General features: G+C 38.1%; 2 protein-coding genes across 3 annotated transcripts; one reads left to right on the top strand and one right to left on the bottom strand.

The window, feature by feature from the left end:
• Positions 1-820: 820 nt before the first annotated feature.
• CUNH11orf71 (chromosome unknown C11orf71 homolog) lies at positions 821-2,897 on the bottom strand. The gene has a single exon (XM_017883144.1). It carries the CDS (start codon positions 2,621-2,623, stop codon positions 2,240-2,242), a length of 384 nt encoding a protein of 127 aa, XP_017738633.1. The 5' UTR covers positions 2,624-2,897; the 3' UTR covers positions 821-2,239.
• Positions 2,855-10,775, top strand: RBM7 (RNA binding motif protein 7). Of its 2 annotated transcripts, none has more exons than XM_017883142.1 (5): positions 2,855-3,060; positions 4,007-4,169; positions 5,083-5,170; positions 7,773-7,866; positions 9,273-10,775. In XM_017883142.1, exons 1-5 carry the CDS (start codon positions 2,965-2,967, stop codon positions 9,633-9,635), a joined length of 804 nt encoding a protein of 267 aa, XP_017738631.1. In that variant the 5' UTR covers positions 2,855-2,964; the 3' UTR covers positions 9,636-10,775. The 2 variants fall into 2 exon arrangements, with proteins under 2 accessions (XP_017738631.1, XP_017738632.1); XM_017883143.1 differs by having other exon boundaries at positions 2,866-3,060; positions 7,776-7,866.
• Positions 10,776-15,190: the final 4,415 nt, after the last annotated feature.

The raw sequence follows: 15,190 nt of genomic DNA, 5'->3' as shown, positions 1-15,190 counted from the left end.
TCCCTCATAAGCTAAAAAATATGCTTCCAAGGCATATTTAGTGCTGAATCATTTTGTAGGTGATAATTATATGAGCCAACAGGTCTGCCTGTCACTTCAGCATAATGGATGGCACCCTCTTCCACTCCCAGGTGCCCTTATTTGCTGATATGGTCACCCGATGTGTCATACCTAATTTTTCTCTTCTCATCCGCCGATTCCCCATTTCCAACTTTAATCGAGTTTATTTTTTAAAGCATAGGATTATATACTAAATGGGGAAAAATGAAGAAGTCATCTAGTCATATTTCACACTACAAGAATTCCTTTGACAAAATCCTTCACAAGATTCAGCCTCTATCTGAACTTTCTGGCAGCTAATTCATTACCTTTTGAGGTGGTATTTTCCACTACTAGGCATCTCTAAGTTTTAAGAAAGTCTTCTTTATCTTCAGCTTTAATTTTATTCTTCTTCCCCAGCCTAAAACTCTGTTTATAGTTTGGAATTCCCTTTCTCAACCACAGGTTTTTGTAATGCCCAGGTTAAGGCATCCATTGTATATTACAAACTAACTTCTTTTTAGTTATCTGAAAAAAATATTAGTTATATATTATCCTTGGGAAAGTTAAGAAAATAGTTATTCAAGTCATTTCTTTGGCATTCAGATGAGGAGCCTCACTGGAAAGGCTGCAGGGCTCTGTCATTTACTAGCTATATGAGCTTGGAAAGTTTATTTTATCTCCTTCAGGCTGTTTTTCAGCAACAAAATGAAAGTAAAGTACCCCCTTATGGGCTGCTGTGAGAATCAAATAACATACCAAGTTCCTTAGGAACAGATACTTTATCATGTTTACCACTTTATTCTAAGTGCTTACTGCAGGCAGTAGCAGGTACAGAGTAAGTTCTCAATAAATATCTCTATAAGCAATAAAAGTCCTAGAACATTGACTTGCACATAGCACTCAATAAAAGGTAGCTATTGCTATCCTTTTAATCATTCTTCCTATGATCTGGTTTCTAGAATTCTCACTACATTAATTCACCCTCTTATGGAAGCTATCTTGTTTACTCAACATTCTTAACATGTAGTTCTAACAATTCAATACTATGTGGTGTATGGAGATTTTGCTTTATTTGAACATAATTATTTTAAGGAAGTCTAAACAGACAAGCGTCTGCTGGGAAAAAGCTAGTCTACCTGCTTATATAAAGAGCTGGCACTTACAAAACCCAGTAACTTTCTCACAATACCACCCTTTAAACATTGGGAAATGTATGGTTAAGAGAACAAAAATATCAGCAAATAAGGAGTGATCAGCCAGGTAAGAGAAGAACCAGGACAGTGCAGTATTATGAAGGAAAAAAAAAAAAAAAGCCACTGCAACCAGTATTTATGTTTATTACTGTACCTAATAAACAGCCCAGTGTGGTGATTCCTATTCAGTTAGTAGCCTCCCCATCTAGAATATACTCCGTGATCTTTCTTGATGGCCAGACTGTGTAAAGTTCATACACAGTGTTTACTACAGGGATCCCCAGATACTGTCAGTTTAATGAGTAAACACAAATTTCAAGGAGGGCACTACAGTGAGAGATGAACAGTTTTCTGATAGGAGATTGTACAACTAATGTTTTCACCAGTGTACTTTAGGACAGCAGATTCAGATTAAGGCGCTGGGACTGAATGCAAATAGTAAAATTACAAATATAAAGTAAAAATTTGGAATCGTTGCCAAAGAAAGGAATGCAAATTGAGTTAATAATTTGAAAGAACAGTTAAGGTTTAGCTTTTGTTCTTATTTTTAGTGAGACTCCGATTGGAGTTTGTTTGTAGACACATCTGAAAAAAGTGAAGGGAGAGATGGAAGATGGTAAACGTCAAGGAAAAGATGGAAGGATAAATCACTGTACTAAAAAGGAGTACTTCTTTTTCGCCAACAGAAGTAAAGGTAAAGTGTCTGAGTTAACGAATGGATTGTTGACCTCTAGGGAGGGTGAGCCCATGAGCTCAGCTTTGTGACGACCTAAGAATATCCCTTCCACCCCTTTCCTGATCCAATCATTCTGGCTGCATAAAACCACCTAAATCTATCAACTGTTACACTTCCGTTAGTGCTAGGATATATTCATATAACTCCCACGTATTAAATGAAAATACATCCATCTAAAAATAAGACAACAAGATTGCTGCTACACCAAGAAAGGATTTTAAAAAGGCCTGTTCACAAAGTAAGTGAGGGCCAGAGGAAAGGCGGTCGTTTAAGCTGAAATTCGAGTTGCGACGACACCTCCTAACGCAATCAAGCGCTGTTGCAGCACACTTCTTAGGAGATCGGGTTCAACGCCAGGGTAAGGTGAGAATCTGGCCTGGCGGCTCCGGCCCCGGCCATTCGGTTCCGTTCCGTTTATAAAGCGGGTTGGGCTCCGGCCGCCACCATTCACTCGACCGCTCTCGGCACGAACGCTTGGTCGCAAAGCCTGCCGAGGTCCTAGATGAATCGCTTCAGGCCTGAAAACAAGGAAGCCGTCTCCAGAGACCATTGCCAACGCTGACGCCCGCGGTCTGAGGTCGCTGTGGGAAGAGCCGTGGGCCACCCTGCTCCTCTGATCACCGGCGGACAGGGACACATTGTTCAGGGCCATCCTCAAACACCGCCCGCAGTATTTGCGTTACGTCCCTTGGTCAAGAAAGGCCGTTCGCGGCTCCCCAGATCAGTTCAGCCTGTCTCGGACCGGGTGACTAACCACACCGGAAGCCATAACTGAGCCTGCCGAATAAGCCGGACACCGCCCTGCCTTTATCGAGCGCTATCCTGGCGAGCATGCGCAATCCGTCCGCACAAGTCGACGCCCGCTGAGAGCAAGCGCAACGGACGTCTGCGTTGGTGACGCCAGGGAGCGTGAGGACGTGGTGCTTCCGTGAATGCGCAGTGGGTGCGTCGGCCACGACCTTTTGGCCAGGTTAGGGAGGGGGCGACGCTGAGATGGGGGCGGCGGCGGCGGAAGCGGATCGGACTCTCTTTGTGGGCAACCTTGAAACGAAAGTGACCGAGGAGCTCCTTTTCGAGCTTTTCCACCAGGTAAGCGGATGGGTTCGGCTCTTTTGCCTTTTCGTTTTCCGTCTCGCCTAGGGCCTGGCCCAGCGGTCACCCCGTTTTGCTTATCTGACGGGTGGCCGTCAGGGGACCCGACTGGTGGCTGTTTGGGGGTGAAGGGCGCGTCTGGGTTGCGAAACGCTCGCTGGGTGTCGCTTTCCTGGAAGATCTTGGTTCGTTTAGGCCAAAAGTGACGACTAAAGGTGGTGGAGGGATCCTCGGTCAAGTTTCGGGGTAATTAGAGATCCAGGCGTCCTTGGGAACATAGTGTGTGTGTGTAGGGTCTTCGTTGAGCAGTGCTTTTTCTTATCCCTCCTGTTCTCATCTTCCCCTTAGGATAATTTGTCTTTGGTTTATCTGACTGGGAACTTAATATTTTAATTTATTTGTGTCAGTTTTCCCCTAAAGTTTGCTTATCAAATTGCAACATTATTAAAATATGTAAAATAAAATCATTAAGTACTCCGTAGAAAAACAGCATTTTAGTGTTGCTATATTAAAATGTGTGAAAAATTCTGAGTATCCCATTCCCCCCATCCCTATCCCCTAATAACTGGTATTGTTTGATTAATCAATACAAAAGTCAGTTTTTGGTTCAAGAAAATCATTCTCTTGTTCTTGATAAATGTTCATTTTCATGGAGTGGCAAAATAATGGCGATTGGTCACTATGCTGAGAAGCCATACAGTGCTGTGAACTGCAAAAGTGATTGTGTTTTCAGTTCCTTATGGGCCCCCTTCCCCAAATAAATCTAATGTTCGGTCATAACTAGGATGTTTACTGCAGCCGAAATGGAAATCCGTACATCATTTTTAAAAGAAGTTTCTGATTACATTTCCGTTGTTTTTTAACTTTGTCATCTCGTATTTGTAAAATTTGAGTGTTTTCCTTAAGTGCTTTATTTAAATTCTAAACACCTTTTTGTTCGTAGGCTGGGCCAGTAATAAAGGTGAAAATTCCAAAAGATAAGGATGGTAAACCAAAGCAGTTTGCGTTTGTGAATTTCAAACATGAAGTATCTGTTCCTTATGCAATGAATCTACTTAATGGAATCAAACTTTATGGAAGGCCTATCAAAATTCAATTTAGATCAGGTAAATGTCCAATGAGGTTAGGGGGTCATTTTTTCCTGCTGTTTTTAAATTTATTATTCAGTTTTAAAGAACCTCTTATTTGTTGATGGAACTGCTTTCTTAAGCATCGTGATTAGCAAACTTTATCTTGAAAACGGGTAACATTGACACGTGGATTTTGAAATTATAATTTTAAAACTGAGCTTAAAGTTTCATTTTGGGTTAGTGAAAAGAACATAAACTGTATCACTAAGAGAGTTGGGCTTGGGTGCTCTGAAAAGAGCTAGGTTTATTTTCTGAAAATGCTTCTCCTGGCTGCTTTGTAATTACTTTCATATATTTTGATTCTTGATCATGTGAGGATGAAACTGTCCATGTATCCAGTCTTACAATTTAGGGTGGAGATCAGAAAATTATGGTCAGATTGGATATTTATGGAATGCTTTGTTTTGCTTATCTGATATTATACACTTATAATTTTCACTCTGATGAAGCCGTAAAGCAGTCTACAGCAGTTTGAGATTTTTTTTTTTTTGAGTGGGAGTCTTACCCTTGGCTGGAGTGCAGTGGCACAATCTCAGCTCACTGCAACCTCCACCTCCCGGGTTCAAGCGATTCTCCTGCCTTAGCCTCCTGAGTAGCTGGGATTACAGGTGCACGCCACCACGCCTGGCTAATTCTTTGTATTTTTAGTAGAGATGGGGTTTCACCATGTTGGTCAGGCTGGTCTCGAACTCCTGGCCTCAAGAAATCTGCCCACCTCAGCCTCCCAAAGTGCTGGGATTACAGGTGTGAGCCACCGCGCTGGGCCAGCAGTTTGAGATTTTTCTCTTTTAGATTGTGTTTACCTTTTTGGAGTGATTTCAGGTGGGGAAGACAAAATTTCAAATTAGATTTTCTATCAAGAATAATTTTTCAAATTATTTCATTTTAGGAAGTAGTCATGCCTCGCAAGATGTCAGTTTGTCATATCCCCAGCATCATGTTGGAAATTCAAGCCCTACCTCCACATCTCCTAGCAGGTAATATTTCTCACTTATTGTTAAGATCACTTATCAGGATTTCTTACAGGGAATAGCCTCAAAACACGTGAGCGACATGACCATCCCCACATACGTGTACAGTACATGTATACACTTGAAACAAAATTTCTCAAAACATTATTTACCCTCACTACTTGCATTATTTACTATTTCATTGAAAAACATTAATTTATTTTACAATCATTAATTGCTTGTTACTTACAGTTAAAAATACCAATTAGTCAGCAGAGTATTGGACTAAGAATTCCTAGAATTGGATTCTAGGTCTGCATCTATCAATTGTGTAATCTTGAGCTAGTCTCCTTTCTTTAGTCCCATCTTCCCATGTGTAAGGAAAAGAAGTTGAATTAAATGATTTGTAAAATTCCTTCAGGTACTGAGTATTAGAAAGTATCGTATTTACTTAAATAAGTTTATTTGCTTTAGGGAGGTTAATATTTTACCAGGGACAGTTTTTCCCGGTGTATCCATAGAGCTATTTAACAGTCGTTTAAGGAAGATTTAATAAATACCTGCCATATGTCAGGTTCTTCACCAAATCTTTTACGTGTATGATTTCATTTATTCCTCACAGCAGTTTTATGAGGGTAGAGATTATTTTTATCTCTACCTTATATATAAAGGCAAATGAAAAATGGAGGTTAACTTGCTCAGATTCAGTGGGCTGGGGTTCAAACCCAGGCAGTGTAGGGTGATTGAGCCCAGCCACTATGATATATTATCTAGAGGAGCTTAAAGTCTAAATGAAGACACATACATATTTTTGTGAATACCTGTTCAATTACTGTAATAAGTTCTCTAAAGAAAGAGTAGAAAGGGCTTTGAGAAAATTTTAGGAGAAGGAGATGATATAAATGAATGTGGAACTGAAAGAAGCCAGTGTACCTAGATCATAATGAATGAAAATGGAGAGCAGTAGGGGATTTTGGTAGATAGGCTGGAGAGGGTCTTGTAAACTATAATCAGGATTTTGAGATTTACCCTAAAATCGAATAGGAAGGCAGTGAAATGTTTTAGGTAGGGTACTGATAGGAACAAGTTTATATATTAAGAGTTGTTTGGTTGCAATGGGAGAATGGATTGGAGGGGACAAGAGTGAAAATAGAGCAGTGAGGAAGCTTTTAGTAGCAAGGTATTGATGTTGGAAGCTATTGATGGATGAGGTTGATAGTTTAAGGTAGTGTCATGAGCTGGAGAGAAGTGGATGGATATGAAGAGATACTGGAAGGTGGATAGTGAGCAAGCCATAGTGCAAAAAAGGTACCCTCCCGGTGTTCTTTCTTGTCAGCTGAAATTAATTAACAGCGTTTAAACATTTCTTGGTAAAGGTGGAATTTAAAGCACTTCCAGCTACTTTAATGGAGTCTTCAAAGGCATCCTAGGTAGAGGAAAATAAAAAGTTTTCCCTCTTAGAATTTCATGGGGAGAAAAAAACAGGTGCAGTGACCCATTCCTATAGTCCCGGCTACTTGGAAGGCTGTGGTGGGAGAACCACTTGAGGCCTTGAGTTTGGGACCAGCCTAGGCAACATAGCAAGGCAGTCTCTCTATTTAAAGAATTTCTTTGAAAAAAAAAAAAAAGTACAAGTAAATACTTTGGTTTTAATCAAAGGCTAGAGAGTTTATCATTTCTATACTATAAATTGTATTCTTCCCTTAGCATACAGATAATATAATATAATCTGATTTGAGAAAGCCTAAAATTAAAAGATCCAAACTGTAAGACTAGCCAATTGGTTATAGGATTCTAAAGACATTTTAAAATAATTTAAAGCATTTTTAAAGTGAGCTTTTCTGTAGAACAAGTTATCCCTTTAATAAATAAGGAATAAGGTATAAATCCTCAAAAGTAATGTCCTATGTATGTTACAGAACTCTTAATTCCTTACCTCCCAAAACTTCTTTCTCTTTTCTGTCTCAGGAAATGTCTACCTAATTACTCAAGCCAAAAGTCTAGATTTGATCCTTTATTTCTTCCCTCATTCCACATATCCAGTCGATCAAATTCTCTTCAATTTAGTTTTCAGTCTAGGTCTTTGCATTAGCTCAGGGACTGACAAATTATTTCTAGAGAAGGCCATATAGTTAATATTTTAGACTTTGCAGAAGATACTGTTTCTGTCTCTGCCATTGTAGCACTTAAGTAGCCATAGATAATACAAAAACAATGGTGTGGCTGTGTTCCAATAACACTTTGTTTAGGGAAAACTGGATTTGGCAGCTTGACCCACTGGCTATACTTGCTCACCCCTGCACTAGTCTTTCAGCTGGGAAATTTTTGCCTCTTTGTAACCTTGGTGTTCAGTTCTAACTACAAATGTCACCTTTTTAGAAAGGCAGTCCCTCACCAGCTAAAAGATAGGGGAACCTCCTGTTTCACTTCCATTTGATCTTTAATCAGACATTTTATCACTTACAATCATGAGAAAATATCTTCTTGTCTGTATTCTTATTCTGGCTGCATGGGAGCAGATACCTTGTCTGTCTTACTCATGCCAACCTTTGAGAAATGCGTTTTGCTCATGGTTGTCATTTAGTAAATATTTAGTGAATGAATGGTTATATGTTGGTTTTCTTTTTAGCAGGTACGAAAGGACTATGGATAACATGACTTCATCAGCTCAGATAATTCAGAGATCTTTCTCTTCTCCAGAAAATTTTCAGAGACAAGCAGTGGTAGGTTGACTATTTTTCAACTTGAGTTGCCAAAAAAAATTCATCCTTAAAGTGTTCATATTGTATCAAATAACTGGTTTTTAATTAACTTTGTTCAAAGTTGGAGGTTTTATTCCTTTAGTCCTCAAGAAAATTTTTTCTCAAATTTTGTTAGACTAGCATGATCTTTATAGATTGAGCACTCATTTTAGTTTTCACTGGGCTGAACTATACACTTAAAAGACTGAAGATAAATAGAAGTAAAACTGCTTTTACATTTGTTTTTCTTTTCAACCATCATTTACTCATTGTCTGATGTTCTTGTACCCTATCCTGAGTGACTTATTGTAAACTTGGGTCTTCTAGACCAGTTCCATTTTAAACGTAAACTTTTTTTTTTTTTTTTTTCTGGTGGTGGTAACGTCATCATGAGACTAGGCTTAAAATCTTAGCTATCTTCTACTGTTTCATCTTTGTCATCACTTGTTCAGGTAGGAAGCTCTTGGTAACTATTTGGTACCCAAATCATGATCTTGGCTTGTAGTCCCCAGGCTTTTGTATTTCATAGGTCTGCAAAATGAAATAATAGATGTGAAAATCAATTTGAGAGACCAGTATAGAGGATGTTAACTTTTATGTACATATTGCCTATTTTTCTAATTTTACTGTAGACTATTCAAATAAAAATGATCATATACTAATATTTATCCACAGGCAGAATTTGGGAACCACCAGTCTAGTCAATTACACCCCTATTTCCCCCTCACTAGTTCATCTTGCACACCATTTCAGAATTAATACTACAGTTCTGTTTTGTTTATCTTCTTGCACATTGACTTTCCATTGTTTGTAAGATAAAGTCAGATTTCTCTAACCCAATTATTAGGGATTCTTACTGTCTGATTCCAGTAAACCCTGTAGCCTTACTTTTCATTGTTTGCTACTTATTAAGATCCGTAACCTGTCTCAGCCAGAATTACTTGGTATTCTGTGAACCTGGTCTGTGTTTCCCTTTTATTTTTGTTTGTGCAATTTCCTTTTCTTGGCATATCTCCCCCTTAAAATATTTTCTTCAGATATTCCATCCATTGTTTTAATACCCAGATCATATGCCACCTTCATGAAACCTTTCCTAATGATACTGACCTCCTGATTCTTTATGTTTTTACACAGTGATTTTGCATGATAGTCATTTTGTGTGACTTATTCTGAGTTGCATTCTTGAGGACAAAGCGTAGTATGTATGTATATATATTTCGTAGGTATAAATTGGAATGATTGAGGCTATTGTACTACTTTAGTTGTGTTTAATTTAGGATCCCTCTAGGCAAGAGTGACTTTTATTTTCTTTCATCCATTAACTGACCAAATACATACTGGCTTTGGTATCTAGAAGTATTAACATTTCTGCTTTTCCTCTTCCTCAGATGAACAGTGCTTTGAGACAAATGTCATATGGTGGAAAATTTGGTTCTCCACCTCTGGATCAATCAGGATTTTCACCATCAGTTCAATCACACAGTCATAGTTTTAACCAGTCTTCAAGCTCTCAGTGGCGCCAAGATACACCGTCATCACAGCGTAAAGTCAGAATGAATTCTCATCCCTACCTAGCAGATAGACATTATAGCCGGGAACAGCGTTACACTGATCATGGCTCTGACCATCATTACAGAGGAAACAGAGATGATTTCTTCTATGAAGATAGGAATCATGATGGCTGGAGCCATGACTATGAAAACAGAAGAGACAGTAGTAGAGATGGAAAATGGCGTTCATCTCGACACTAGCGTGTTAAAAGGACATTGTTTTTATAGGGTCATTTTAGGCCCTTCGACTAAGTTGATACGGAAATACTTTGTTGAAAAACTGTACAGAGCAGCTTTACAAGTTGTCACATTTCTTTATACATTTTTTTAAAGCTACAATTTAATACAAAATGAATTATGGTTTTATTACATTAATAACCTTTCACCTCAGGGTTTTATGAAGAGGAAAGGGTTTTATGCAAAAGAAAGTGCTACAATTCCTAATCATTTTAGACACTTTAGGAGGGAGTGAAGTTGTATGATAAAGCAGATATTTTAATTATTTGTTATCTTTTTGTATTGCAAGAAATTTCTTGCTAGTGAATCAAGAAAATGTCCAAGTTGACAGTCTGCAATGGCTACTGGTATTTTGTTAATTCAAAAATACAACTTTTCAGTGATTCATTTTACTAACATTCTATTTGAGAAGACTTATTGGTAAAGTTTGGGGATAAAGGCATTGCTTAACTTCTTAGATAATTTAGGTATAAATTCTGTGACATGCTCTTGAGCTTTACCCTAGTTGAAGATACATGTGTAGACCTAAACATACTGTTTCACTCTAAAATTTAGAAATTGCTCATTACATCACATTGGAGGTATAAGTCACTCAGGAAGTTAAAATATCTCTACATGTATATTTTTACCTTAAAAAATATACCTATAAAAAAAATACAGTGTTAGCATAAATCCCCTTTTCAGGAAGAACAAAAGTGTCAGTGCATAGTTAGATAAAATGGTAAAATGTTTTACTGAAAGCATACTTTTTCGGAAAAAAGATTCATGGAGCCTTTAAGTGCTGCCTCTGTCAGTCAAACGTTAAAAACTTTTAACATTTTCAAAGTGCCCAGGATGTGTACAAAGACACATGTAATGGAGATTGTACAGGTTTTTCTTTTTGTTTGAACCTTTGAAAGAATTTAATCTCAACGTTTTCTAATTTTAAAAATTTAAAATCTTGTTTAACAAAAACTTTTAATGTATTAAGATACTGTTTTCATTTCATTACAGAATTGTTTATAAAAGTTCATTCTTTGAAAAATAAGGATCCTTTTTAATACCACAGCATTTGTACTGTTCCTTTTTAATATACTGAAAATATAAAAGGAAGGGTGTGTGTTATTTTTTTTTATGTCACTGACTTCAGAGACATTGTATACAAAGAATTACCAACATACTTTTATTCACTAATTGCCTGCTGTTTAGAATGTCAGTTCTTTAATTTTGAGCATCCTGAAATACATCTTTTGTACATACAGAGCATGATGTTTCAGAATAGATTTTCAGTGACCCCTCGATTGTAGTTTGGAGTACTTTAGTTACCCTCAGTGGTCTCTAGGAGTTAAAGTACACTTAGATTTCCTGTTTATAAATGAATTCAGTTTTTCTGTATCTAAGTAAATGGAGCTATTCAACTACTCAGTATAGAATTAAGATAAACAATTTGTTTGCTTAAGCAATTTCACAGAATTTGTCTCCAATGAGATTATTATTTTTGGGTATCTTATCTATATGAAAACTTAGTAGGTTTGTAGATGTTAACAAAGATTAATACTGCATGTTTGTTTTTGTTTGTTTGAGACAGTCTTGCTACGACACCCAGGCTAGAGTGCAATGGCGGGATCTCAGCTCACTGCAACCTCCACTTCCCAGGTTCAAGTGATTCTCCTGCCTCAGCCTCCTGAGTGGCTGGGATTACAGGCACCCACCACCATGCCCGGCTAGTTTTTGTATTTTTAGTAGAGGTGGGGTTTCGCCATATTGGCCAGGCTGGTCTCAAACTCCTGACCTCAAGTGATCCACCTACCTCGGCTTCCCGAAGTGCTGGAATTAAAGGCGTGAGCCACTGTGCCCGGCCTAATACTGCGTTATTACAACTTTATCTGTGGGTCAGATCCTTTCATATTGGTTAACCGATGACCCTGCCTCAGAATAATCTTTTTCAATGGCGTTTTGAGGGAAGCTTGTGAAGTTCCAGTGAATCTTCTTTTTCACTTCACTTTCAGTGAGCTGAAAGTAACCAAACTAAATACATGTATTGCGTAAAGAACAGGACAAGACAGCCTTAAAAAATTGAATATAGTTGGTGAGACAACTCCTAAGTACAGGTTGAGCATCCCTTATCCAAAATGCTTGGGAAGTGTTTTGGGTTCTGGAATATTTGCTTTAATGCTTGTTGGTCGAGCATCCCAAGTCTGAAAATCCAGAGTGCTCCTATGAGCATTTGCCTTGAGTGTCACATCTGTGTTGGCACTCAAGGAGTTTTATATTTCAGAGCATTTCAGATTTCAGATTTGGGATGCTCCATCTATTTCAAGAGCTGCAAGAACAGAAAGGAAGAAATTATTTTTGTGGGAGAATAGTTTCTCCCAGAGTGTTTCCCGTGGAACGCTAGTCTCAAAAGGTGTTCTAAAAAAAAAAAAAAAAATCAAATGCGTGGAAGCCATTGTGTGTTATTGTGTGACTTTCTTTTACTCAAAAACAGCACCGTAAAATTTCTGACAAGTACTAGAGTAAAAAAATCCCTTTATACTTAATCTAGTGTTTTCTACCTTTCCCTATCTAAAATAAAATTTTTCTACCACTTTCTGATTATGTTTTGTGTGCCCACTTTCCCCATACCCACTGCTACCATCTTAGAGTAGGCAATTTTCTCAAGAGGATTATTCCCAGAACACCCTACTGTTTTCCTGCTTCCAGTGTTTTTTCCTCAAATTCATTCCACACTCTTGAGAATTGAAGGTGTAAATCTGTCACTCGCCTGAAATAAAGTGTCAGTGTCCTCTGACTTAAGTACAAAATTCTCAACTTAATAGGACCCCTATTCGGCATCTGCTACTTCCATCTCTTCTGATGACTTCACCACTTTAGTTCTCATAGTAACTGCCCTTCACTGCTCAATCTATGCACTACTTCCTTTAGAAAGCCTTTCCAGAGCTCTGAAATGCAGATTCAGTGCCAAGTTACGTATTCCCCAAATATCTTTATATCTTACCATAGCCTTTAGACTATTATAATTTTCTTTTTACTTGTCTGTCTCCATAGACAGCTCCGTGAAGACAGACCTTATCTTATTCATCACTGCATTCCCAGGATCCAGTGCCTGGCATATATTTAACATTGAAACTTTTTGATGAAAGGAAGAACCTCTGTTAATTGAATAAGGAAAAGGAGGATTCAACACATAAAACTTTGAATAGCCTCTCTAAACCTAAAACATGGCATCCTGAGAATTACATGTCACAGTACATGCATTCTAGAATTCTATTTGTTCATTTTGTCAAACTTCAAAAAGGTTTGGATCTGTATTCATGAATAATGTGTGATTTTGTTTTTATTTTATTTATGGCAGAGCCTTGCTCTGTCACCCAGGCTGGAGTGGAGTGGCGCAATCTCAGCACACTGCAACCTGCGCCTCCCGGGTTCCGGCAATTCTCCCACCTCAGCCTCCCGAGTAGCTGGAATTACAGGCACCCACCACCACGCCTGGCTGATTTTTCTATTTGTAATAGAGATGGGTTTTCCCCATGTTGGCCAGGCTGGTCTTGAACTCCCAACCTCAGGTGATCTGCCCGACTTGGCCTCCCAAAGTGTTGGGATTACAGGCGTGAGCCACTGATACCCGGCCTGCTTTTGTTTTTTAATTGTAATATCTTAGTTTGGTTTAGGAGTATGGTTCTGCTAGCCTTATAAAATAAATTGGCAAGCTTATCATTTTCCATGACCCCCCCAAAATTTGAATGATAAAGGAATTAGCTGTTTCTTCAAGATTTGTTGAACTCATTTATACAGCTATCTGGGTTTGCTTTAGAAATAGTTCTTTGATTCCTTTATCAATTTCCTTTACAGTTATCATCTTTTCAGGTTTGCTACTTTCTCAGGAAATAATTTGGATAATTTATACTTTTCAAGAAAATCAACCATTCCCTTTTTCTGAATTTATTGCTATAGAGTTGTACATAGTATTTCTTACAATTTTTGTAAAACTCCCAATATCTCTGGTTATAGTGCAGTTTTAGTTCCTGACAATATATTTTACATTCCCTCTCGTCCTCAGATGAGACTGGCTGTGCTATTTTGGCATACATTTTATATTTATGTTATAAGCCCTACACTACCTTGTTTTTGTTAAAATAGGCAGATTCTTAAATAATAAGAAGATTATATATAATAATTAAGAAAAAATAGGAAAAAAATCTTACTGTTTACCCGCATAGTTACCATTTCTGGAGCTCCTCATTCCTTTGTGCAGATCCATTTATCTATCTGGTATAATTATTCTGCTTGAAAGACTTCTTGTGGTATTTCCCATAGGGCAGCTTTGCAGCTGATGAAATCTTTTAGTCTCTTTCACCGTTTTGAAATATATTTTGAAGAATATTTTGAAATATATATTTAAATAAATTCTAGGTATAGAATTCTAAATTGATGAGGTTCTTGTCTTTCAATTCATAAAAATAGTTGGTCCATTGTTCTCTTGATTATTTCCCATAAGGAAATCTTGTATACAATGTGTCATTTTTCTCTAGCTGGTTTTGAGCAATTGATTACTATGTGCCTTGACATAGTTTTCTTCATGTTTCTTGCGCTTGGGGTTCATTGAGCTGCATCAATCTTTGGAGTTTTCACCTGATTTGAAAAAAAAATTTTAGACATTTGAATTTTTTAATACCAATTTTCCACTCCTTTGGAAACTCCAATGCATTTATATGAGGCTGCGTGATGTTGTCATATAGCTAGCTCTCTGTTAAGTATAAAATGTTATTTTATTTATATTTTGAAATTTTATTTATTTATAGACAAGGTCTCACTCTGTCACCCAGGCTGAGTGCAGTGGTGTGATCACAGCTCACTGCAGCTTCAACCTCCTGGGCTCAAGTGATCCTCCCACCTCAGCCTCCTGAGTAGCTGGGATTACAGGCACATGCCACCTTGCCTGGCTAATTTTTTATTTTTTGTAGTGTAGAGATGGGGTCTTGCTATGTCACCCAGGCTGGTTTTGAACTCCTGGACTCATTCAAGCAATGTGATCCATCTCAGTCTCCCCGTGTTGGGATTACAAGTGTGAGCCACCACAACTGGCCTATGTATCTTTTTCTTAAAGACAGGATGTCCCTCTGTTGCCAGGCTGAAGTGCAGTGGCACAATCATAGCTCACTGCAGCCTCAAACACCTGGGCTTATGTGATCCTGCTGCCTCAGCCTCCCCAGTGGTTAGGACTACAGGCACGCATCATCATTCCTGGCTAGTTTTTTCTAAAAAAATTTGTTGCCTGGCTGGTCACTAACTCCTGGCCTCAAGTGATTCTCTTGCCTCAGCCTCCCAGAGAGCTGGGATTGTGGGCATAAGCCATCTTGCCCAACAGCCTAGTACAAAGTTTCTAAAATTACTTTTTCTCTTTTTGTTCATTGTGAGTAGTTTCTAATGCTATGACTTCAACTTTACTAATCTTTTCTTTTGCAATGTCTAATCAGCAATTTTCAATATAATCTTCATTTCAGACATTGTAGTATTCCTCATAACTTTTTGGGGGGATC

Source organism: Rhinopithecus bieti, unplaced genomic scaffold (genome assembly GCF_001698545.2).
Source record: "Rhinopithecus bieti isolate Rb0 unplaced genomic scaffold, ASM169854v2 scaffold_11964, whole genome shotgun sequence".
NCBI classification, from domain to species: domain Eukaryota; kingdom Metazoa; phylum Chordata; class Mammalia; order Primates; family Cercopithecidae; genus Rhinopithecus; species Rhinopithecus bieti.
The sequence above is the reverse complement of the archived record's forward strand: the minus strand, read 5'-3'. Positions and strand labels throughout refer to the sequence as shown.